At 41.3% G+C, this 26,266-nt stretch overlaps 2 protein-coding genes across 5 annotated transcripts; both read left to right on the top strand.

Moving 5' to 3' along the window:
• The first annotated feature begins 552 nt into the window (after nucleotides 1-552).
• rad17 (RAD17 checkpoint clamp loader component) lies at nucleotides 553-17,055 on the top strand. Of its 4 annotated transcripts, none has more exons than XM_020938309.2 (17): nucleotides 553-730; nucleotides 2,656-2,698; nucleotides 3,529-3,744; nucleotides 4,153-4,227; nucleotides 4,816-4,948; nucleotides 5,811-5,953; nucleotides 7,963-8,015; nucleotides 8,152-8,277; nucleotides 8,427-8,496; nucleotides 8,597-8,708; nucleotides 9,471-9,665; nucleotides 11,183-11,289; nucleotides 13,178-13,324; nucleotides 13,573-13,716; nucleotides 13,810-13,930; nucleotides 14,604-14,661; nucleotides 16,239-17,055. In XM_020938309.2, the coding sequence occupies exons 2-17, from the start codon at nucleotides 2,657-2,659 to the stop codon at nucleotides 16,432-16,434; spliced, it is 1,938 nt and encodes a 645-aa protein (XP_020793968.1). In that variant the 5' UTR covers nucleotides 553-730; nucleotide 2,656; the 3' UTR covers nucleotides 16,435-17,055. The 4 variants fall into 4 exon arrangements, with proteins under 4 accessions (XP_020793968.1, XP_020793969.1, XP_020793970.1 ...); XM_020938310.2 differs by having other exon boundaries at nucleotides 14,604-14,649; XM_020938311.2 differs by having other exon boundaries at nucleotides 13,588-13,716.
• Nucleotides 17,056-17,815: 760 nt separating this feature from the next.
• Nucleotides 17,816-25,540, top strand: ccdc125 (coiled-coil domain containing 125). The gene is made up of 6 exons (XM_055161450.1): nucleotides 17,816-18,126; nucleotides 18,313-18,374; nucleotides 18,858-18,944; nucleotides 23,083-23,160; nucleotides 23,268-23,353; nucleotides 25,465-25,540. Exons 1-6 carry the CDS (start codon nucleotides 17,892-17,894, stop codon nucleotides 25,538-25,540), a joined length of 624 nt encoding a protein of 207 aa, XP_055017425.1. The 5' UTR covers nucleotides 17,816-17,891.
• Nucleotides 25,541-26,266: the final 726 nt, after the last annotated feature.

Consider the following 26,266-nt stretch of genomic DNA (forward strand, 5'->3'; position numbering starts at 1 on the left):
AAAAAGAAAATTTTGGATACGAGCAGCTGAAATTTAGTTTTCTCCACAGGGTGGCAAAGAGTGAGGAGCTCTGTCACACAGGAAGAGCTCGGAGTAGAGCTGCTGCTCGTCCACGCTGATGAGAGCCAGGTGAGGTGACTCGGGCATCTGTTCTGGAAAGTTAGAGTTAGACTATCTCTGCGACCTGGCCTTGGATTAAGCAGAAGAAAATGGAATGGAATAAATAATATTATTATACTATAATATTTTGGATATAATTCTGAAGGGAAACTATCTAAACCTTTTTATGCTGTTCGTAGCAGACATGCACGGACCCTTTGAGCAATCCCCTGAGTGATAACAGTATTTTTACCACTGTTGCCATAGCAATTATTAATCCCAAAAGTACTGAAAAATCTTTTAAGTGTCGCTTATAAACTGGTTTCAGTTGCTTCCGGATAGTGGCGCTATTGAGCTATGCAAAGACGTGCTCTGCCACAGTCGTGTGGAGAAGCTGCCTGAGCAGCCGTAAAGCGTGGGTTATGACCGTAAAATGTGTGGGTTGTTGCCGTAAAGAAGAGAGGAGGCTGTTTAAAAGTTGTAGTTCGATTTTGACGCTGCGCCACAACATTTTTCACATTTGTAGAGCAAAAAATTCATCTAAAAATGTCCATGGTGTAACTAACCGAGTCACTGCTGTTATAAGCCCACATCCCTACCTGGGAATTTGAAGAAAAGAGTGGACTGCGAGGTAAGGCGTTTTATGGAGCCACTTTAGTTTAGAAGGTTTGCCAAACTATACCAGGACTAAACCAGGACTAAACCAGGTCTAAACCAGGTCTATACCAGGACTAAACCAGGACTAAACCAGGACTAAACCAGGTCTATACCAGGTCTATACCAGGACTAAACCAGGACTAAACCAGGTCTATACCAGGACTAAACCAGGACTAAACCAGGTCTATACCAGGTCTATACCAGGACTAAACCAGGTCTATACCAGGACTAAACCAGGTCTATACCAGGTCTAAACCAGGTCTAAACCAGGTCTAAACCAGGTCTAAACCAGGTCTAAACCAGGACTAAACCAGGTCAAGTTCTGGACTAAACTAAACTTACACCAACACTAAGACTAAATATGAGCCTGAAGTGTCCTCGTGTGGACAGCACTGGACAGTTCCAACATCCCTCAGAATGTAGATGTGTATTTGAGCTTTTAACAGTACAGTATGTGAGGGACACATGTGAGGAATGAAAACTCTTTAGGTCCCAAATGGTATTTGTCCATTCAGTGGAATTAAAAAAGCAAAAACTGACATGAAAACCCTCAAAATTCACAATTGTTGCAGAAGACTTCAAGACGTTACCGTTTCGATCTGAAGTCATTATTGGACATGTGTTATGTTTACTTCACTTTGCCTCCAGTTGTCTCCATTCTGGACTTATGAACATTCTGAGGACACGAAGGTGTATTTCACTGCTCCTATGCTCGGTCCTGCCTCCTGATATCTTTAAGGCCTTTTTTTGTGGTTTGCATGTTCTCCTGGTGCTCTGGTTTCCCTCAACGCCAAAAAACATGCAGCAGAAGTCAATGACTCCAGGAAGAACAGCACACCAAATGGAGGTCAAAATAAATACAAATAAAATACAAATAAATACAAGTGCAAGTCCCCACACACCTTCACTAAAATCATCTGGGTTAGGGATGATTTCAGGCCTGGATTTGCCAGTCTGTACTGAACTAAAGGTTAAAAGAGCTGTTCACTTGAAAACTACCACTCCATGATGTAGATAGACTGATAATAAAGTGTTACTCAAACATGTGTGAATCAAACAAAACACATTCCAATGATAATGTAATAAAATCTGAACATGGTTTAAAGCTTGAAGTACATTTACATAATATAGGAGTATGCTGTGCATGGAAGACACTGCGCAACACAAAAAAATAGCCATCGGATATAAGCCAGGTTTATAACGGGACTATTTTAGGCCGTGGTCCAGGGCCGCAGGTACATCTCTAGTGTAGTCCAACGTAGGCCACTCAAAACAGCTGCACTCCTATTTGCCCCACTGTGCGACATCACACCTTTAAACTGAGACTGCAGAGCTCCTTGGTCTTCATCTGGACCTAATAGGAACTGGACTAAAATAACAAAGTCTAAACCAGGTCCAAAATAAAAAACAGTACTGCACATTAGTCCTGTCACCATAACATGTTTTGAAGATCTACAGTATTGCTGAAGAAAATATAAATGATAAACAATAACTAGGGAGGCACTCATATGATACTCATATTGGATACTGATATCTGTGTCGATATTGAACATTTTGATTGGATATCAATTCAGTCAATCCCATTTTGACTGAACCAATATCCAGTCAGTTAAGATGATTTACTGGACAGTGTAGGCCCAAACATATTTTCTGTCTCAACCCTAGTATCAATTGATATATATCGGCTATCGGCAGATAGTATACAAAGTGTAAGCATTGATATCGGAACAGAAAAATCTGGATCGGTGCATACCTAACTTGATACTGAAAATATATACCAATGACACAAGAACCCTGAAGTAGGTTTATCTCCAAAAAATACTTTGCTCAAATGGCATGTATTGTATTGTCTGGATGCATTTGAACAAAGACAGTACCGCTCTGATCTGTTTGTTCCAGGATGAAAAGGCAGTGCACAGGATCCACCACTGCTCCCACTAAGGTCTGTCACAGCTGCAGTTTAAAGCTGCACTATGTCACTTTTCTGGTGGAGGGGGAGGGAAAGAGAAGTAGACCATGTTATTAGGCCAAGTTACAAGTCAGATCTGTGGAGGGAATACATGAAAGATAGATGAGCTTAATGCGATACAGTGGAATGTTTTCAGGAAAACAATAATATCTCCATGGAGACACGCAGCAGCTGGATCCTCCACCAGAAAAGCTGCACACTACACTACACTACTATCTTTTTTTCAGAGCTTTCATGTTGTAATCATTTCCCTTCTCTTTGACCCTCTGAGGTTGTACTTAAAGTCATTTTTGCATCTTTTAGTCATCTTTGTTCTCTTGTATTCAAGGCGCCGTTGCTTCCCATCCGTTGCTCTCTGTCATCTGCATCCATAGGTGTCGCTGTCTGCATGGTCCAGCAGAGTGGCTCTTGGTTGTAATGACTTTTGCTGCCGTTTCAGAAGTCAGCTGACTTGTTTCTATTATTGAGTGGTTTTAGATTAACTTTGCGATTAAATTGTCCAAAATATAAAATAATAATGCATTGGTGTCACAGATTATAACTGCACTACCAGTCAAAAGTCTGAAACCATTTTCACTTCACAGCTGAGACTTATCAGGTTCAAAATCAGTGATAAAAGCCTATTTTAAAAAAAATGTTAAAGCAGTTAAATGTAAAGGAGTCATTTTGAGTTTCTTTTTAGTATGTGTGGTAGTGTAGTTGACAGACAAAATCATGTTATGTCGTTTTTTAAAGCTTTCTGTGTAGAGAAGTCATAATGTTCCTCAAGAGACATGTTCCATGCTCTAGTCTTGTGTTTACAGCTGACACGCTGGGTGGACCCCTCCTTCTGTGACCTCACCTCTGACCCCGTGTGTGAGCCCAAGAAGCTCCACCCCCTGAGCTCCAGAGCGGAGAGCAAGAGGCCAGACTGGAGGAGAGCTGTCCCAGCTCCATGCCTGGACAAGGGACTGAAGGACAAAGGGGCAGTGCTGTGCCAAGATGAGCCCTGGGTGGACTGCCATGCTCCCCACACACAGGTTTACTGTCTTCTGTGCACTGTTGTTGATTTTTTTTCACCTTTTTAAATCAGTTTTATTATCATTGTCACTGAACAAAATTCACAACCTAGGAACTTGCTTTGACATTACAGTGCAACACGAAACAAAGAATAATATACAATACTGTATATGCTATACTATAATAATATACTAATTATGATCAAATAAAAATAATGGTGTGCATTAAAACAAGGTATAGTATAGACGTTTGCATGTTCTCACTCTGTGTGCACTGGTTTCCCCCACCACTACAAATCTCTCCTGAGAGGAGAAAGGTTCGGACATTCTGGCCTTAATCAACTTGAAAAATGAAATTGAAAATGTGTGTTTGTTTTTTCTGATTGTAAATGTTTAAAGAATCCCTAAAATAAACTCCTTTGCTTGTAGTCAGAGTTGGCTGTTCACAAAAAGAAGATTGAAGAGGTGGAGAAATGGCTGACAGAGCATCTCAGCTCATCCAGGGTATGTTTGTCCGGCTTTGCTCGCTGTGCTCTCCTCACTTATGTATGCAATTTTTACATTCATATTTTAATATTTGTAAAATTGCTAAATGATTCAGCAGTAGGGTATCCAAACTTTTTCACCAAGAATTGTAAATTTAAACACAGACAAAGCAGAGGACTGATCAAAGTCAATATGTTCAGTTGTAACAGGTCAGACTGAGCCACCAGACCTTTGTTCATGCTTAGACCCACCATAGGACACACTAATATTGGATATTTGTTTCATCAAGGTAGACTGTTAGAAACATGCAGTAAGAAATACTGCTTAAAGTAGTATGGGACAGTTCACTTAGAAGCCAGAAGTCTTAGGACCACCTTTGCCTCCCCAGGCCATAGTTTAGATATGGATTAAAGCGATTAAAGCACTTTATATGGGTGTAAATGCAGACCTTCACTAACTGTAAAGTGGAGCTTGAGGTGCATGAAACGCATAGGAACCAGTCTGACTGCCAGGCTAGCTCACACCACAACAACTCAACAACTCATTTTTTAACCAAATGCTTTCTCTCACCCTTCACTACTCCTAATAGCAGTGTCCTGTCCACAGGGAGGTGTGCTACTGGTTACTGGTCCATCAGGCTGTGGGAAAACAGCCACAGTGCAGGTCCTGTCCAGAGAGCTAGGAGCCCGCATCCAGGAGTGGAGCAACCCAGTGAACATGGAGCACAGCAGCCAGCAGGGTGCGCTCTTAACTGTCTGTCTTTAAAAGAACTGTATATAAGATTTTGATTTAAAATGTCACAAACCTGACCTAACTGTGTCCCCCACATAAAGATGTGAAAATCAAATATAGTTTTTAGTGATAACAATTGTAATGCTGATTTATTCTTAGCTCAAAAACACTGCACATAATGGCCAAGTTGTTTGGATAATCATCAAAGAAAAAAAAACAACACAAAAATTATAACGATCAGAAAATGGAACGAACCTCATGAGACTCCCATTTTGGTTCAATGCTGAAATCCAGTTGGTTCAAACCTCAAATGCCTCTGATCAAAATGATCTAATCCCCAGCACCTGCACCAAACATGAGTCAGTACTAATGCAGCCTCTGCAGCTCAGGCAGGGTATTGTAGAGGTTCTGAACTTTCACATGAGGCCTGTTTATACAGTCAGTGACTCCCATAGATCATTCTCTTATAATTTGAACATTTTAAATGACAATAATTTTCTTAAACATAATGTACGAAAATTACTAAGCAGCACACTGAAAAATCCTACGTGCATCATCAATTAAGAAAATACAATTGAGAGCAATGTAAATATGGAGTGTGGGCATATGGTGTGACAGTGAAAAGAGGGGTAGATCAGATCAAGACGTCTTGAATACAGGAGAATAAAGATTACTCAAACATGCACTAATCACTTTAAATACAACTCTGAAAGGGTGAAGGAGAAGGGAAACAACTTTAACATGGCTAAAATATACGCAGAATAGGTCTGTTTTAAAATATCAAATACTTAGATGAAAAACTAAATGGAAGTTGGTTGATATATGACTTGGAGTACACACACTATAATCCTTTGTATGTTCTGATGCAGACTGGCAACTGAATGGTCTGTCGGGCTTCCAGGGCTCTCAGTTACAGCAGTTCCAGGACTTTCTATTCAGGGCCAACAAATACAGCTGTCTGCAGATGAGTGGGGAAGGGGCAGCCTCTCTCAAGAAGGTCATCCTGGTCGAGGTACTTATGTCATCATCACAATCATTATTACATACATATTACATACAGATTTACCCTCATGCAAACTCACCTGAAGGTGCATCGCATTGTCTTGTAAAATGATGCATTTTAATGGATGATGCATCAGTTTTATACCGCGCTTTTCTGGACACTCAAAGACGCTTTACAGATCATTATTCCTTCACTCCATACCCAGTGGTGGTAAGATACTATTGTAGCCACAGCTGCCCTGGGGCAGACAGATGGAAGCAAGGCTACCTATCTGCCCCTTCAGTCCCTCCAACCACCACCATCACTCACACACACACCATTTTCATACTAGGCAATGAGGGTGAGGTGCCTTGCCTTAGGACACAGCAACAGTTATTTTTTAATGACTGGCACCCCCCGGTGGCACCCGATATTCCCAGTGGTTATCCCATCCAAGTACTAACCAGGCCCAGCCCTGCTGAGCTTCTGAGATGTGACATGATTGGGCTTCCCAGTATGACCATTAAAGGGTCAGTATTATGCTATTTTCTGATTTGTTATAATTTTGAGTTGTGTTTTGTTTCATTCACACATGTTTAGCACACAGATTTTGCATATTTAGTTCTTCTCTCATACAGAAAACACTCAAACTCCTCAATCTTGTGATATCATGTGGTGATACAAGAAGTGCTCCACTGTGTTTTTAAACCCCTTACACCTTCTTTATACTCATTTGGATCATTTCAGCCCTGAAATTGCTTTATGCTACTGAACTAAAGGTAAAGGGTAGATGCTGCTAACTTAAACTATCTATAATCATGATATCATAAAGTGGAACAGAGCATTTTGAGCTTTGGAAATGTCAGCAGGGTTATTCAAACATGTGTGAATGAACCAAAACACAACTCCGAGTATGTTTTTGATGAGGTAACAGCACTCTAACAGGGCTTAAAGCTCACAAGAGTCAGTTTTGTACAGTAGGACCTATTAAGAAGAAAACTAGGAATGGACTATGATTGCTGGTCTGAAATGATTCCTCACTTACCTTGCATTCCGAGCATCCTAATTATGCACTGCAGTGAGTTTATAAGCATGCTTCACAGCAAAGCATTAACTAGCCTGCTAACACACACTTCCTGATTGTAAACAGTGGACTTATTTTGAGCTCAAGAGCTGTTTATACAATATAGCTGTTGTGGGACAAAACGCATTTTAAAAAGGCCCCAACTTGCTGCAACTTTACAAAAATGTGACTGAACTACAGAATTAATGTTAAAATTCTGGTAATTTCATTGTTGTAATTGTTAGAAATAATGATCAGTTATTAATTCATGTGATTAATTGTACTGATTTGTGTTTTTAACTGATACACACAAGATCATTCCAGTCACTCCTTTTCTGAATGATCTAAAAAAAATCTTGAATGAAACCCAGTGTTTTTAAAGGGTCCATATTAGGCTATTTTCTCATTTATGTTAAAATATTGTTTCCTTATCAGAAGATACATAGTTTCATTCACGCATGTATATATAATATACAAACCCTCCATATTTAGGCTTCAAGTCTTTTCTCAAACAGAAAAACTGTTATGATGCCATGTGGTAATACAGGAAGTGCTCCACTGTGTTGATAAACCCCACATACCTTTTATTAAAATGATTTCTATCATTTTAGTTCTGGAATTGCTATTCTCTACTGAACAAAAGGTAAAAGGTAATTGATAACTTAAAAAAAATATAGCATTTCTTCATGACATCATAAGGTAGAAGAGAGTATTTTTGAGCTTTGGAGCATCTTACAGAAATAATAAAAAGTTACTCAAACATGTGTGAATAAAACAAAACAACTCCATGTATATTTTTCAGGATTGAACATTGTAACATGGCTTAAAGCTCACAAGAGTTAATTTGACGTAAAATAGGATCATATCCATGAATCAATAAATAACGGTGCTTACGATCAATGTCAAACCCGGAAACATTGACCACCTCATGATGACAGCACCTGTAATCTCAAGTATGTGATGACATGTGTTGTAGGATTTCCCCAACCAGTTCTACAGACAGCCCAGCAGCCTCCATGACACCCTGAGGTAAGGTCCTTTTGTATACAGGTGTGCTGTGCTGGAGGTGTATGCACATGTACAGAGGGGCTGTGTGGCTGTGAGGTGTGCTGTGTTGGTACATGTACAGAGAGAACGTTTCGCTGTGACGTGCACTGTGTTCCAGGCGCTTTGTGAAGACCAGTCGAGTTCCTCTGGTCTTCATTGTGTCAGACAGTGTGAGTGCAGACAGCAGCAGCAGACACCTGTTTCCCCGAGAGCTGCAGGAGGAGCTGCACATTGCTCATATCAGGTGCAGCACTACATCTCAGGATCTTTTGTGGTTTTATCTTTACAATACTTGACCATAATATTCACCATAGTTCCTCTTGACAATGTTTGCATAACAGAAGACCTGTATTATCAGCAGTTTGTTGGTATTAACTGTTCTGTCTGTTCTAGTTTTAACCCCGTGGCTCCAACCACCATGATGAAAGTGTTGAGTCGTGTTTCAGCGCTGGAGGTGGACAAGGTGGGCTGAGGACGGGTGGACTTGTGCCAGGCATGTCTAGCCTCACGTGTGCCAACAGTGTGTGTGTTTTCATGTGTGTGTGTCCTGTGTGTTTGAGCAGAGCTGTGGCCGCCTCACCTCCCCAGACCGGGCCCTGTTGGAGCGCCTGTGTACGGGCTGCTCCGGGGACATCCGCAGTGCCATCAACAGCCTGCAGTTCTCCTGTATCCCAGGTATCTCTCTGCACGTCATTTTGAATCAAGATCCAGATTCAATCATTTGTGTTTGTCAGTGATCTGCTTGAGTCTTTTTAAAGGTCTTTTATATTACACAAAATTGACTCTTGTGAGTTTTAAACCATGTTATAATGTTCTTACCTCCTCAAAAACATACCTGAAGTAGCTTTTTGTTTCATTCACACATGTCTACATATCTACAGAAATGTCTACACAAAAATGATTACAAATTTAATTAATATGAGATGTTCAGGGCCAGTATAGAGTATTATCAGTTTCTAGACTCCAACACAGTATTAGCTTAGCTGATATTCGGTGCAGTCCCAAAGGTCCAGATCGATAGTAATTTGTAGCTAAATCTGGCACAGAGCATCTTTTCTCTGAGATGAATGTCTTCTGTGCACTGTCCTTGTTTGAAATAAATAAATACATTTCTAACCCTGACTCTTCTAAACCAAGTCACACCAGAGCAACATTACTTTATATGGGGTTGTATGTGACTGCAGAGACTTGCTGGTGTGTACATTTACATGTGGGTACATTTCATCAATTTTATTCCATAAAATGAAGTTTAGTTTTCTTATCTAGGACCAACAGACATCTTTTCTTTGAACTTGATTTATGCTATTAAACTTGTAAGATTGTGAAATAATTGTTCCTTGTATCTTATAAACCTGATTTAACCCCACTGCCTTTTGGACCTCAACATTAGAAACTCATTGATTTCAGACAATTTGCTTTCTGTTGTTTTGACATCAGACACATCTTTGGAAAAGAGTCTCCTGAAAACTTTTAAAGAGAAATCCTCTGGGATGTCCTCTGGAAGAGGCCGATCCAAACCAAACCGCGCTAAAAAGAGCAGGCGAAGAGCAGAAGAAGAGGAGCAGGCCATCGGAGGGAAGGACGCCTCACTCTTCCTGTTCAGAGCCCTGGGCAAGATCTTGCACTGCAAACGTGAGCCACACATTTAACACTAATGCACACAGAGACATTCAAGGCAGGTCATATGCTCAATGTGCATGACATGTTTTTCTAGTTATTACTTGGTTTGATGGGATAGTTCCTGTGCTAAATATTCATATGCATATGGGTACATAGGTGAAGTGATAGTTTGTGGGGAAAAAAGTTGAGAAGAAAAGTACAAAAATACTTGCCTGGGATCCAGAATACACACATTTTCAATACTTTCCAAAGCGCTAAATTCTGTTAATCTGAGGTGAGAGAAATTTAAATTTTTTTGTAAATGATAGCTGACCAATGAGGAAATTAACAAATCTGATTGCACGGTAATGTAAAGGGTGTGGGGACCACGATGATATCAATCAATAATACAGAGAGATCTCAGTCTTTTTTGTTTATTAGTATAATTCTAACTTTTGAGCTTTGTCTCCATGGAGATGATTTTCATTAAAGTTAACTTGCATTATTCAAGAATATTCTTGATGTGAGTGGTGTCACCTCTCCACAGATCTGACTTGTAAATTGCTTATCTAATTGGAGATAATATAATAATAATTTTTTTTTTTTTTTTTTTTATGGCACTTTTCAAAACAACTGTTACAAACTGCTTTACAGTTCCAAAGATATACAGACCTCCCCATAATAAGACAGAAAAGACAAAGTAATAATGCACATAATAGTTTTAACTGTAAATACAATGAACCGATCAGTTCAACAATTGCCGAACTGCTGGAATAAAAATATTTTTAAGTTGGCTTTAAAGGTGCCAAGACATTTAACTTTCTAGAGCTCAAGTGGCAGTGAGTGCCAAGTTAAATGCTGTGGAACAAGCAATCTCATCTTCATAGAAACAAGCAACTGTGGACCCTCTGAAACAGACAGAAACAACAGTGAAAGCGACGAGTGCACTTTTTTACTTTTTAAGCCTATATGATGATATTTGAGCTGTAGTGGGTCAAATAATAAGTCACATTGGTTTATAAAGTCTCATAGATGTTAATTGTACCATTTATGCATTGCTGACCACATTTAAATAAAAAGAAGATTCACTTTGATTAAAAAGGTTTACTGGCATTATCCTGCTTTTAGTGAATTGTGTCAGGGATGTAAAGTAATTTCAGCATTATCGTTTATCAAGATGTTTTTCTGTAGCAATATATCACACTTCAAAATGTGTTGTTGTGACAGGCCTACTTGTATACACAATGTATGTGTACTCCCCTGAAAGAGATTCTTGATCTCAGTGGGACTATCCTGGTTAAATAAAGGTCAAATAAATAAAAGATGAATATGCTTTATTCTTGTCATTTCAGATTAGTGATTAGAGGTTGCTAAATTTTTGTAACTTGATTTTTGTGATATTATCACAATTACAATGTAAATAAGTGCACAGCCCTACAAAATACCATCTAGTGTGTTTCATTGAAATTGAAAATTATTTTTAATGCATAAAATAAATCCCCCAGTTAAGAATGGCTAACGTTGTTGTGTTGTGTTGTCACTGGTAACAGGAGGTATACCTGAAGGCTCAAAAGCTGTGATGGCAGCACAGCAGGAGGGCAGTCTGCCTCCTCACCTGTCCCAGCACCACAGAGAGCCCTTGCTGGAAGACCCCGAGGTGGGTGGTACTCTTTACACTGAGCCCTTGACTGAAACAGCACAGTCAGTGCAGTGTTTTTATGGTGGATTCACAGTGTAGAGGAATAGTCTCTAGAATATACAGTCTATAATAGTCTAATATAGTTAGACTATGGACTATATAGGACTATAGAGTCCATAGTCTAAGAGGAAGAGGATGTCATTACTGGAACTGTTAACATGAAAGAAACTCCATCACTAAGCTGCAAATCAATGCCCTTCAACTTCACTTGATGTTTGTGTTCCGATTCGGAACTTCTGAACAGCTTTAAATGTTTGCATGTTTGTTCGTTGCAGTCTGGTTTTATGTGTAACTCTGAATCTCATTCTGCTTCTTATTGCATAACTGGCTCAGCTTTGTTGACAAACAATGTTTATATCATGTACAAAGATTTTTGTAATTGTGACTAAACGTTAATATCAATGAATGACTATGGTTGCCATACCAGATTGTCAAACCCTGATCTCGTAAGATCTCAGAAGCTAATCAGGGCCAGGCCTGGTACTTGGATGGGAGACCACTGGGAATTCCAGGTGCCACAGTGGGGCTCCAGTCACCAAAACTGTTGTTGCTTAGGCAAGACACTTCACCTACATTGCCTAGCATGAAAGTGGAGTGTGTGTAAATGTTGGTGATGATCGCCAGTGCCGATGGTGCAGATTGGCAGCCCCAGGGCAGCTGTGGCTACAATAGTGGCTTGAAAGTGGAGTGAATGAATAATGAACTGTAAAGCGCGGTGTGTGTCTTGAAGGTGCTATATAAATGCAGTGATAAAAAAAATGTCTGATTTAAACATTTACCTCAGAGTATGTGGAGTCATATACTGCATCACTGCAGACATTGTCAATCTCACTTCTTCCCCCACCAGTGGACAAGACCCTGAGATACTTGAACTCCTTTACTTGAGGCAGGGACTCTCCTTTTTCCGCTCAAGAACCATGGCCTCTGATTTAGAGGAGCTGATTTTCAACCCAGCTGCTTCATACCAGGCTCAAACTGCATGCTGAATGCTGCAGCTCCTGGTTCAATGGAGCATAGTTTAGTTTACTGGTTTATTTTAACAGGGACCATATGTAAACACATTAATCTCATAAAAGAAGCATTACACCAGATTTAACTAAATCTAGTTTCAACCTGTAGTCTCCGAGCAATCAGAACAGCATTATCTGTAAACAACAGAGATGAGATCCTGTGTTGCGCAAACCAGACCCTGTCTGGCCCCTGACTACACCTAGAAATTCTGTCCATAAATGCAGTTTACAGACCTGGTGGAGTCCAACGTGCACTGAGAACAGGTCTGATGTAGTGCTGGCAATGCAAACACAGCTCCTGCTCCAGTCGTACAGGGATCGGACAGCCCTTAGCAAAGGGCCCTAAACCCCATATCCCTTGCACACCCCCCACAGGACACCACAAGGGACGAATAACAGTCCATTGCCTTCTCTAGATCCACAAAGCTCTTGTAGACTGGTTGGGCAAACTTCCCATGGACCCTCGAGGACCTGATGGAGAGTGTAGAGCTGGTCCAGTGTTCTACGATCGGGGCAAAAACCACACTGCTTCTCCTGAATCTGAAGGTTGACTGTTGGTCGAATTCTTCTCTTCAGTCTCTGTAATAGACCTTACCGGGGAGGCTGAGGAGTGTAATTCCCCTGTAGTTGGAACACACCCTCCGGTCCCCTTTCTTATACAGAGGGACCACCACCTCAGTCTGCCAGTCCAGCAGCACAGGCCCGGGCCGCTACACAATAATGCAGAGACGTTTGAATAGTTTGAACTGATCTAAAAATGAAGTATACAGTATGTGCAGTGAACTGCAATATAAAGAAATGATTTGGTGTTTGTTGTCCCATGTGTCTATGTGCAGATGGTGGTGGAACGCTCTCACATGTCCTCAGACATATTCAGTCTATACTTGCACCAGAACTACTTGGATTTCTTCTGTGAGATGGAAAGTGTGGAGAGGGCCAGCGAGTACCTATCAGACGCTGACCTGCTCTCAGCCAACTGGACGGTACGCCTAACAATACACAATATAATCTGTTTGGGGCTAAAAAGACCAGCTTAAATGGATAGGAATTGTACTGTACATTGCCATGATTAGCTTTGGCTTCGACTGGCAACATTGTTGGACACCTGTTAGAATGCTCCCTTAGAAGTAAATTTTTTTCTGCTAGATTTGTTTATTTAAAAATAATTCCCAAAATGTCTAAACAGTTGCTTGCTTCTGAAGTGTGGGCTGTTTTTTAAAATATATTATAGGTATTTTTGTTTCAGACCCGCAGTGTCCTGTCTGACTACAGCTCCTCAGTGGCCACCAGGGGGCTCCTCCACTGCAACTCCCAGCAGGCCACAGTGGGCTTCAGGCCTCTGCACAAACCTCACTGGCTACACGTCCTGAAGAACGTAAGGTCTAGGAGCTGTGTGAGGAGATGAGGCTTCTGTAGTGTCTGACTCCCTGTTGTTGTTGTTGTTGTTGCCGCCGCGGTGATTGTGCAGTATCGGGGGAACTGCCGGGCTGCCCAGACCCTTTTCAAGAGCTTCTGCCTTACTCCAGTGGCCCTCCAGACCGAGCTACTGCCGTACCTGGCCAAGCTCTCCAGCCCCATGAGGAACCAAGGTACCGATCTGTCACTGGCACTTATATTAAAGGCAGTAAATTACAAGGTCATAATTATCTCAGTATATGAACATGCCATGCCTCATGGGAAAGCGCAGAACCTCCAGAATTCCATAACTGAGTTGCAAATGAGAGAGACTCATTAGGCTTTCTGATTGGATAATCATAAAATACAAATTAAACCTTTAAATCAAACATCTGCATTACAGTTGCTATCAGTAAAAGTTGTATTTGATTTGAACATGTTTACCTGATATCTAGGAATACAGATCGGTCACATTTATGAAATTTAATAACCTTTAACCATAATACAAAAAACAAATATATCTGTCAATCAAAATTTGAGACCAACATTATGAACTGAACTAATAAATTCTCTATTATAATGTCAAACTCCTGTCCCGCTCTCGTGGACCCAGTCTCGTAACTCATCTCATCTTGTGGCAACTCTGTCTCGTCTCATCCCTATTATTTTGCAGTATTTTTATATATATATATAGTTAGTGTGTATAGTTATCCCCTCTCCAGAAGCCCAATTTGACATCTTTTAACTTTAACTGGTTAAACAACAGTATGTCACTTTTTAGATTAAAATGAAAACATGCTGTTTCACCTCAGAAGGTGTTGAGATTCCAGCATGACAGTATATGTATGACCTGTGATTGTGTTGCAGCTCAGATTGACCTGATCCAGGACGTGGGGCAGCTGTCTCTGAGGAGGTGGCCCAACAGGTTCTCCCACCGCACATCTCCCCCACATCCTCCCCCACATCTCCCCCCACATCTCCCCCCACATCTCCACCCACATCTCCACCACATCTCCACCACATCTCCACCACATCTCCACCACATCTCCACCACATCTCCATCTTATGGTTACATACACAGATTAACTGCATGTCAAAAAAAGCACTGCACATGGGGGACTATGTATGTGGCTCATACTGAAAAAGTAAAAAAATACTAAACAGATGTCCTCACTTAGGATGTTCTACAGTTTGTCATTAAGCTTATCCATCTTGCATTTATACTATTTTTTTTATATTTAAATTTGAAAAAATGAAGAAACAAGTTACAAGAACATTGATTTTCAGACATGCCAAGAATGACTTTATTCATAAAATATCACAATTTATCAGATTAACACAGTAAAAACATAGAAGCTCCTTCAGTTTTTACCTTCACTTTAACATAGCTGATTAAAAAAAAGCAATCATATGTGTAGAGTCTGCAGACAAGGGACCGTTAAGATACGTCCAACAACATATTTATCATCTGTACATTTTCTTTGCACTAGTGGTAGGTTTTGGGATTTTAGTTGTAATATGATAGGATTTGAGTTTTAGAGAGTTGAATAAGTAACTTGTAGGGGTAATTATTATCAGTTAATTTGGCTATTTGATTGTTGAGGCTCATGCCTTTTAATGATGCTGTCTACTTAAAATATCACTCATCCTGCGTCATTGTTGAGTCAGTGACATAAATGAGTTATGTCATTGTATAATTGTATTATTGTTTATTGTTATATATCTGGCAATATATCATGCTATCTCCGCTCCACAAATCTGACTTGTAACTTGGCCTGTTGTCGTCACTTCCTTGTCTTATGGAGATGGACAAGTTTAATGCCATACTGTGGAACATTCAGGCAAAGAAATAGTTTGAGAAGTCTCTTTTCCAGGTCTCATCTCAATTCAACATTGCAGGACGATAGGTTATGGAATCTTACTGTCTTTCCCACAATTATCTGCTTAAACTGGATTTCACAAAACATCATATTTCATCACGCTGTTTACGCCCACAATTTAAAGTGGTGGTATCACACAAAATTAACTTTTTTGAGTTTTCTACAATGTTATAGCTTTATCTCATCAATAACATGCCTGAAGAGGTTTTCAGGCATGTTTTTTTATTCAAACCTTCCTTACGTTTAGCAGAAAGTTTCTGTTCAATGCTCAGCCCACAAGCCTACGTCACTAATGCACCGCCATGGACATTTTCCATAAATATACACTGCAAATTCACAAAGTTGATGAGATGCAGTAGTTTCATTGAAATGAACGCCAATTGTATTATAGTGCTCTGCAGGGGTGACTGTGTGGGGAGCAAAGAGAGAAGCGCATAGTGTCAAAATGAAACCGAAACTAATAAAACAAGTTATGGAATATAGCATTTTTGAAACAATAAAAGGTTACATGGTGATCTAAATATGTTATGGTGGTCTAAATAAAGTTTATGTTAAATAAACTTTAATAATACAAATGGTTTTATGGCAGTTGATTGCAAACTTGTATTTCCCCATTATTCAGGATAAAACTGGAGACTGTAGCTGATAAAGAACTGGGCCAGCTCCCAGAGGATAGTGAAGGAGAAGAGGCGGGGAAGAGTGAAGAAGACCTTACAGGCAGCCAGGAGAGCCTACCGGACAGCCAGACCCAGCCTGGCACAGTACAGGCCCTGCTGCAGCCAGAGGAGCTGCTCATCGAGGAGTACGACAGTGACTGACCCACACACCCCGACACCCACGGGACTACACATGAGATGGTTCACCTACCGCCTCATGGTCAGGCTTTCAGTGTACCACCAGACTAAACCAGGTCTAAAGGAGGACAAATCAGACCGAAGCTTAGATGAATAAAGACTAAACCAAACCTTGATGTAGCACTAAAACATCAATAAACTCATTAAAATTAAAACCTGAAACTATAAAAGACTTTGGGGTTAACCCTGACCCTGGTGATATCCAAAGTAGCTTCTTAGTACAGGTTCTCCATTTGAAGTAGCCATAAACATGAATACAAATTTAACTAATGAAAATAAACTTAACTACCACCATATGAAGCCATGGACCACACTTTGGGTATCGCTGGTCTACTTTAGTTCTCTCCACTCAGTTTGTGGTTGGCTATTTATTTGGACACATTCTTAATCTGCTGTATAATGTGAGGCCGGTGTGTTTTTGTGTATTGTTGGAGGAGGCTCTATGGATGTTATGTGACGTGGGCAGGTTTTTTGTTCCTCCACACACCTTGTGTCAATATTTGCCCTGTTGGAGCTGCCTGTTGTCAGCTGAGTGAAGCTTCTGTCCTTTTGTCATTATTAAAATATATTATTGTTTTTGTTTGAGTTCTTTGATTTTTCGAGCTTGTCTTTGTTTGCCTCCTTTTCCTCCATCATGCGGGATTATGCTGTATACTATTTTGCACAGCTTCTTGTTGCTCATACTCGAGTAATACAATTTAAGAATTAAAAAAAGCTGAAGAGCATTTTAACCACGTTATTCTAACCTTACGTCATCAACACATTAGCTCACGTTAGGTTCGTTTTACTTTCCGCGAGAACCATCCAATCAGGGCGCCCTGTCCGCAGCAGCAAGAGGAGCAAGGCCCGGGGCTAGGAACCTTTGGAAAGAATCAACCAGGACAGGTGCCGAGAGCGCGGAGGCGGTGAGGAGGAGGAGGAGGAGGAGGCGGAGGAAGAAGAGGAGGCGGAGTTGAGGTTGGGGCTCCGCAGCCCAGAGCGCGTCCTTTCGGTCTTAACAGCTGTGGGGCCGCTGGAGATCACTGACCTCAGAGTGTCACAAAGGTGAGTCACGACTTTACTACACCGTCCCCTGTTCACCAAGAGGAAACAGAAGCTGCTTTTCATGGAACTGGGACTATGGCAGTGCTGTGCGCATTCGGCCACAGTAGCAGCTGTTTGGTTTGAGCGCGGCACTTAAGCCCGCTCACGCTAAATACGCATGAATAAATACGCATGAATAAATACGCGAGTGTTTCAGTGTAATGAAAAACACTGAGATAATGAAGAAACGCGTACTATGGCTTTAAGCAGTTAAGAATTCTAGCTTCAGAAAAAGTGTGTGCTATTTGCTGTTTGTGTAATGTCTTTTTGTTTGTCTTCAGGAATTCTTCCCTGCTCCTCATCGCTGTGGTGTTGTGGTTCTCTGCCAGTGGGATCAGATGCAAAGAGCTGGAGGTGCAGGGGCTCCTGCAGGTTCTGGTGGTGTAGACGAAGACATGGCAGACGGGGACCTGGGGAATGGCACAAGAACCAAACCCAGGACTGAGTCTATGATCCAGAGGAGCCCCAGCTGCTCCGGACTCAGCTCACAGGAGGGGAACCACAGGGCGTCTGAGGTTGGCTGGAGTCCAAAGGTTCCATGGAGCTACTCACAGTTGCACAGCATTTCCAGGTGTATGTGGTTTATGAAATTCTTTATTATGCTGTTGTCCTGTACTGAGCTACTCTCTTTATTCCAGTACATCTTCATGTTCATTATTTTAAAATATACAGTTAAGGAAGAAAAATGACTTGATTAATTGGAATAATAAAGAAATGGAACTGAATTCAAACTTTGTAAAGACTGCTTTTTGTCCTCAGCGGGCTGCATTGACGAGCTGTCCAAAGAGGAGCTCAGAGATGGACTTCGGAAGGCAATGGAGGTGAGAGTGGTCTCTTTGATACAAAAAAAAAACAACTAAATAATAATCATCATCATTATTATTAACATCAGGCACCTTTCTGGACACTCAAGGTTGCTTTACAACAAAACTTAAGTAAAACATACAGTTAAAAGTATACAGTTACACTTAGTGGGACAGTATTTTAATCAACTGATTGTATTTAATTTAATTTAAATAACCTCCAATAGCTTTTCTTCCTGGAGACCTTTGTAGCATGTTTTTGGTTGATAGTGCCAAGAGGAAACCCATCCAGACACAGGAACAAACATGCAAACTCCACACAGAAAGGCCCGTGTCTGAGGATCAGGTTTGCTCGGGCCTTTCTAGACTTCAACCATTCCAACTAGAACATAACAAATGCTTTGAGTTGAGATACAAAAAGACAGACAGATAAATATAGTAAGTCTTGCTCTTTGTTGATACTCCCATCATTTGGTGCTGACAGTCCGTGTCCCTGTGTAGACCATCGAGCTGCTGCAGACTGAGCTGGAGGTGGCTCACAGATACCTGGAGGGAAAGTACGCCGCTCTCAAAGTCCTCCAGGGACAGGTACTCTATATATAGTCCCAATGGGAAAATCAGTCCTTTGCATTTAAGCCATCCTTCAGCCATTACCTCTTCGCACCCGACAGGGTGCAGTGGGCCCAGAGATCCATCATGAGCCAGGATCTTGGTCAGCAGTACCTACATGAAGGATTAACCTACTGTAGAATTTAGTAGAAGAATTAAAATGTAAGGAGAATCTCATGTCTAGCACGGTTTATTTCCCATCAGTACAGGAGCCAGAGACATGAACACTCAACACACTGGCTCTGTCCATTCATGTCTGGCTATGCTTCTGATGCAGGGAGTATTATAACCTCATGATAACAAAGCATTAGCAGGTGGATATAGCAGTGCTATTTCCCTTAATATCAAATACCCATTTTCTGAACTTCAGAGCAACCAACAGCCCGGATCAGACATGTCAAACACAAGCCCGGGGTCCAAATTTGGCCCACTATATAATTATATTTGGCCCGTGAGATCATATCAAATCTGTATTAGAGCTGCTGCTGGCTACAGATAGACTGTAGAGACATTATTTATTTAAAATGTTATTATTTTATATTATGCTGAGATTCAATGTTTAAGCAAAACTATTATTAAACATTTATTTTAATAAAAAAAGATTTAACATTACAGATCTTGAAAGAAGAGAAAACATGCAGATGTTGTTGAAATTTTTCAATAAATATTTATTTTGGCCCACAACTTAGTCCCAGTTTTGAATTTTGGCCTCTGTGAATTTGAGTTTGACACCCCTGGCCTAGATGTTCTGGACAGATTTGGATCCTTTTTCCAAAATAAAGGATTTGAAATTACTATTAACATGATTACTGCCAACACTAAATTGTAATTAAGGTTGGGCCTATATTTTTTGATTCGATATTTGGCCTGTTGCTGTGGCTGATAACCAACATTTGCCAGTATTGATATTTCACTTGTAAAATCCATAGCAAGGCTCACAGACATATCTTAAGCTGAAATAAAGATCACAAATGAACTTTTCACAAAAAATAATAATAAAATGTGTTTATCTGTGATATGTAATAACTAGGTACATGTTTGTCTGAAAGACAGCTCAACAGGACTGGAGGGCTTAGGTATCATCTATCTCTTATGTATCACTCCATATGGTAATGCTAATATGACAGGCACAGCATTTGTTCAGTTCAATAGACCTGGATGACAAACAAACTGTAAACAAGTAGGTGTGTTAGTGTCAGTGTAGTTAGCGCCTCCGTCCATACAGATATAAGGCAGTGTCCACCAGCAATCTGACCAGAACTGAAGAAGGCTGTGTAATCCTCCAGTTGTCCAGGCAGTACTGAAAAAATAAACAAAACAAAATGCTTGGATGAGCTGCCAAATGTTTTCACAAAAAAAACAACTTTTTTTCCAGTTGATAGAATAAAATTTTTCTTTTGTTCTGGATCCTTCCTGGACTGAGGGATTACACACATTACAGGACAATCTGAGACTGACTCATGGCCACACAGAGAATGGTAGCACAGAAAAACTATTGGTGCTGAATATATTTATACAGTCGTGGACAAAAATTGTTGATACTACTCTGGTAATGAAAGAAAAATCAACAATTTTCACTGAAATTCAATTCTGTTCAACAGAATTATTAAAAAAAACTAATGAAATGGCCTGGACAAAAATGATGGTTCCCCTAGAAAAGATTGTAAGTAACTGAACAATAGGGACATGTTAAACTTCGGTGTGTCTCTAATCTGCATCACATGTTCTTCAAACTTGTCCTCAGTCAGTCTGTCTGTTTAAAGGGAGACATGTGTCATTGTGCTGTTTGGAGACATGATGGACACAACACTGAACATGGACCAGAGAAAGAGAAGAAGAGAACTGTGTCAGGAGACCAGAAAGAAAATAATAGACAAGCAGGTTAAATATAAAGACAATAAGACCATCTCCAAGCAGCTTGATGTTCCTCCAAGCAGTTACACATGTTCTTCTGAAGTTTAAGGTCCAGAGGACTGTAGCCAGCCTCCCTGGACTTTGCCGCAAGAGGAAACTTGAAATAAATTTCCAACAGGAAAATGACCCTAAACACACAGCTAAAAACACAAAAGAATGTCTAAGAACAAAACATTGGACTGTTCTGGAGTGTTCTTCTGTGAGCCCAGATCTCAGTTCTACTGAACATCTGTGAAATGAGCTGAAACATGCGTCTGGAGAAGGAACCCTTCAAACCTGAGACAACTAGAGCAGTTTGTTCATGAGAAATGGGTCAAAATACCAGTTGACCAGAGCAGAAGTCTCATTGACAGTTACAGAAATCATTTGTTTTCAGAGTTTGCCTCAAAACTTGTGCAACAAAATATTACGTTAAGATTATCATAATTTTTGTCCAGGCCAGTTTCATAATTTTGTTTTTTTTCTAATAATTCTGTTGAACCACAGGTGAAAAGCAATGTTTGATTTTCACTGGACAATTTTCAGTAATTTTTTTATTTATTATTGCTTTTCTCAGTTTCAAGTTATTTCAGTGATGATTGTCGATTTTTCTTTCATTGCCAGAGGGGACCGACTATTTTGTCCACGACTGTAACACCAAAGACCATTTTAAAAAAATAATGAAAGAGTTAAATATTTTTTCAGAAAGTTAAAGCCATATATTAAACAGACTCATGACACATAGAGTGAAGCTTTCAACACTATTTCTTGACATTTTGGTAATTATGGCTTACAGATAATGAAAATGCAAAATTCTGTGTCTCAGGAAATTTACATATTACAATTACAATAAAAAAGATATTTTAAACAGAAATGTCAGGCTTGTGAAAAGCCTGTTCATTTCTATGCACTCTGTACTTGGTTGGGCCTCCTTTGGCATTAATTACTGCATCGATGTGTCGTGCCATGGAGGCACCCGCCCTGTGGCACTGCTCATGTGTTATGGAAGCCCAAGTTGCTTTGATAGCGGCCTTCAGGTCATCTGCATTGCTGAGTCTGCTGTCTCTTCATCTTCAGCCAGTCAAGCTGAGTAACACCATAGTCACTGACTCATCTTTTGGTACCTTTGGCTGTGTGACCAGGTACCAAGTCCTGCTAGAAAATGAAATCAGTGCCTCTATAAAGCGTGTCAGGAAAAGGAAGCAAGGAAGTGCTCTAAAATGTCCTGGTAGATGGCTGCATTGACTATGGACTTCAGAATACACAGTGGATCAACAGAAATCATCACTGACTCTGGAAACTTCACATTGGACTTCAAGCAATGTAGATTCTGTGCCTCCCCACTCTTCCTCCAGACTCTGGGACCACTGAGCAATAGTCCAGTTCTTTTTCTCCACAGCCCAGGTAAGAGTCTTCTCAAATCCTCTCATGTTCCATAGGGGCTTCATCTGTGCGTAGTGGTTCTTGAAGCACTGACTCCAGCTTTAGTCCACTCCTAATGAATCTTGAGTGAATCCTCTCAAGCTTGCGGTCATTCCTTTGGCTTTTAAGTTTCTCTGAATATGCTTGGATACAACTCTGTGTGAACAACCACCTTCTTCAGCAATGACCTTTTGTGGTTTTCTCCTTGTGGATGGTGTCAGTGAGCAGTAGCAGCTTTCCCCTTGATTGTGAAGCCCGCTGACCCAGACTGAGAGACCAAAAGTCCATTTAAAATGTCAGGAAACCTTTGGAGGTGTTTTGAGCAAATTAGCTGATTAGGGTCTGACACCATGACTTTCCAGTATTGAACTTTTTCACAATATTCTGAAACACAGAATTTGGGGTTTTCATTATCTGTAAGCCATAACCATCAAAATGTCAAAAAATACAGGCTTGAAAGCTTCACTCTGTGTGTTACGAGTCTATATAATCTATGGGTCTGACTTTCTGAAATACGTGTCAAAAAATAGTTTTCATGATATTCTCATTTTCTTTGAGATGGTCTGTATTTTGAGAGTTAGACACTGGTATATTCATGATCATATGGGACTATTTGAACAGCTCAGAAAGTGCTTCATAATTCTACAGCTACTCCACTTTCACAGGAGGCATCTTGGTTTAAAGCTATTGTTTTTAGCCTCATCTCAACTGCTTCCCTCCTCGATGCACCCACTATGGGAATGAGGACAGTGTGCATGTGTATGACATGTGTGCTGAATGATTTATTTCTGTTCTGTCTCAGGCCATCCTGGAGAGGGCCACCAGTCACACCAAGAACCTGCTGCAGAAGAGTGAGGAGCGTGCCAAAGCTCTGGAGAAGGTAACATTTGACACCACACATGCCAGTGAGCCCTTTGAGTGCTGCTCTGGAGAAGGTACCGTCTGTCACTAGTGAGCCCTCTGCCAGTGCTGCCCTCTAATGTGCAGGAGGTGAACACATTGCAGTGGGAGCTGAGCCTGAGCCAGCTGCGCCTGCGCAATTCAGAGCAGGCCTTTGAGAAGAACTTCTACAGGTGAGTGTACAAAAACAAGAAATTGTTAGGGAGGAGAAAGTCCAAAACAGAATAGGATTAAAGGAACTAGACACTGCAGGCACAATTCATTTCATGTGCACTAATGGTCAAAAGTTTTAGAAAACCACACTTTTTCCAGGTTTTACTGTTTACTGTTGACCAAAACTAATTCTTAACTTTTGATTCACCAGTGTTTCCACCTTTGGCAGATATAACAGCTGAACACACACGTGACATTCTTTTTACAATAGAAATATTCTTCAGAAAGTTCTTCCCAAGTCTGTTGCAGAAGTTGGTCAGTTGCTTCACTCTTCTGTCCATTTCATCCCAAACCAGTGCTTCACACTCACACACTCCACACTCCAGGTTTTCAAGCTCACCATCTTTTTTCCTGAGGTAGTTTTGGCAGAGCTTAGACTTGTGTTTTGTTTTTTTTATATTTTTTAACCTCTGTCTGATCAGTTCTTACCTTTGTACCATTTCAAGCTCTTCATTGGACTTGCATCACTTGAATTGCAATAAATAACTGGAAAAATGAGGGTGTTCTAAAACGTTTAACTGGTGTGCATAATGTTTGTCATCAACTCAAAGGTAAGAATGATTTAAAACTGTTTGTCCCCATGGAAATTTGCTTTGCCTGAAATGGTCCACAGTGTAGCATTACACTTATCTATATTGTGTTACTGTTGTGAACTTGCTCTATATTTGGTGACCCTGGGCACTTTTGAAGTTACTTATATTAACAGATAAAAGAGAGGTATATTTTGAATAAAAACAATCAATGAGAAAATGTGTAATCTGCATTTGAGCCAGCCTTTAGCCATTACACCTGGGCACCCTGTCAGGAGCAGTGGGCCCAGGGATCCATCTCCGGATTATGACGCAGGATATTTGTCAGGAGTATATACTGTACATTTTTGTAGAATAATTGTAATAGAAGGACATTATGGTTTTGCCATTAAGTGCACTATTAGGAGATAAAGTTAAATGTTTAAGATTTTGCACATTGTTCATAATGTGAAGAGTGAACCTGTGGAACACTGTTGTTGGGTCAGGTGTTACTGCTACTACACTCCTGGGTAGAGTCATCATTGACTCTCCATCATAGTCTGTATAAAGACGTCACCCATAGCGTTTAGGGCCACTCAAAGGAAGCTCAGTGATGCTAGCACTTACATGAGCAAATTTGGAGCCAGGATCTATATTATGAATATGATTTTGCTTTTATGGACAAAATGACAAAATAGTGTCAGATATGTCCATTCGTATACTGCTCCGATAAATTACAGGAACATTTTGAAAAGACATCAGATCTCAATGTAAAAAATGGTGCCACCTCTTTTAATGGAAATTAAATGTTCAGCCTACAAGAGGGTTTCATTTTATAGACACCCTGAAACTCAAGTGAAATAATGATGTGCAGACTAGTCCCTTTTGCCAAAATGTAATTTTTGCAAATCAAAATGCTTCTCAGTATCTTGTGTGGCCCGTGCTTCTGTGCATGTCTGATAAGATTGTGGCTCGCTCCTAATGAGATGACAGATGGAGTCTTGTGGGATGTCCTCCCAGATCTGTGTAAAGGCATCACTGAGCTCCTGTAGAATCTGAGGAGCAACTTGGTGGCGTATGATGGACCCAAACAATGTCCCAGAGGTGTTCTGTCGGGTTTAAGTCAGATGATTGTGAGCACCATTCAGTTGTATCAATCCCTTCATCCTCCAGGTTCTGACTCTTACCTCATGTGGCCAGACATTGTCGTGCATCAGGAGGAACCCAGGACCTACTGCACGACTGTAGGATCTGACAGTGGGTTCAAGGATTTTATCCCAATTTCCATTACCATTAAAAGAGGATCCTTTTATTCCTAAGCCATTGCCCTTTCCATATTTGTATAGATATACAACATCAGTGTTTTTGACTTTGATTTGATGTCTTTTCAAAGTGGTCCTTTAATTTTTTGAGCAGTGTACTGTATATACAGTCTATGCTTTCCACCCACCTAATACAAAGAGGCCTCTGCTTCATAGTTTATGCTAAAACAAAACCAAATCTGTCCCAAAGTCCCCCCCCTCCCTGTTGTGTGTGTCTGACTGCTGCTCCGTGTGTGACAGGATGCTGAGTGAGAGGAACAGTCTGAGTGAAGCCCTGAAGCAGACTGAGCTGGAGAAGAAGCAGCTCCTCAGCTAACCTGCACCTGACCTGCCTCAACCCTCACCTGCCTCACCTGCTCCACCTGCCTCACCCTCACCCTCCACCTGCCTCCTCACCCCCTGCCTCACCCCTCACCTGCCTCCCACCTGCCTCAACCCCTCACCTGCCTCCCCCTGCCTCCTCACCTGCTCACCTGCCTCAACCCCTCACCCTCACCTGCTCCACCCTCACCCTCACCCCCTGCCTCACCCTCACCCTCACCTGCCTCACCCCTCCACCTGCCTCAACCCTCACCTGCCCACCTGCCTCAACCCTCACCTGCCTCCCACCTGCCTCAACCCTCACCTGCCTCCCTCCCTGCCTCAACCTGCCCTCACCTGCCTCAACCCTCACCTGCCTCAACCCTCACCTGCTCCCCCTGCCTCACTCACCTGCCTCAACCCTCACCTGCTCCCCCTGCCTCAACCCTCACCTGCCTCAACCCTCACCTGCCTCCACCTGCCTCAACCCTCACCTGCTCCCCTGCCTCACCTCCACCTGCCTCACCCTCACCTGCCTCACCCCTCACCTGCCTCACCTGCTCCCTGCCTCAACCCTCACCTGCTCCCACCTGCCTCAACCCTCACCTGCTCCCCCTGCCTCAACCCTCACCTCACCTGCACCTCCCCCTGCCTCAACCCTCACCTGCTCCCCCTGCCTCAACCCTCACCTGCTCCCCCTGCCTCAACCCTCACCCTCACCTGCCTCCACCTGCCTCAACCC

This window comes from Boleophthalmus pectinirostris, unplaced genomic scaffold (assembly GCF_026225935.1).
Source record: "Boleophthalmus pectinirostris isolate CB_2022bp ecotype Guang Dong unplaced genomic scaffold, ASM2622593v1 HiC_scaffold_4, whole genome shotgun sequence".
Classification (NCBI taxonomy): Eukaryota; Metazoa; Chordata; class Actinopteri; order Gobiiformes; family Gobiidae; genus Boleophthalmus; species Boleophthalmus pectinirostris.

Bases quoted from the DNA above. Each gene is read 5' to 3' on its own strand.
- rad17 (XM_020938309.2), top strand. From the start codon at position 2,657: ATGAAAAGGCAGTGCACAGGATCCACCACTGCTCCCACTAAG. The intron at 4,228-4,815 runs GTATGTTTGTCC...TCCTGTCCACAG, and splicing joins AGCATCTCAGCTCATCCAGG to GGAGGTGTGCTACTGGTTAC. The intron at 8,278-8,426 runs GTGCAGCACTAC...TGTCTGTTCTAG, and splicing joins CTGCACATTGCTCATATCAG to TTTTAACCCCGTGGCTCCAA.
- ccdc125 (XM_055161450.1), top strand. From the start codon at position 17,892: ATGCAAAGAGCTGGAGGTGCAGGGGCTCCTGCAGGTTCTGGTGGTGTA. The intron at 18,375-18,857 runs GTGAGAGTGGTC...GTCCCTGTGTAG, and splicing joins GACTTCGGAAGGCAATGGAG to ACCATCGAGCTGCTGCAGAC. The intron at 18,945-23,082 runs GTACTCTATATA...GTTCTGTCTCAG, and splicing joins TCAAAGTCCTCCAGGGACAG to GCCATCCTGGAGAGGGCCAC.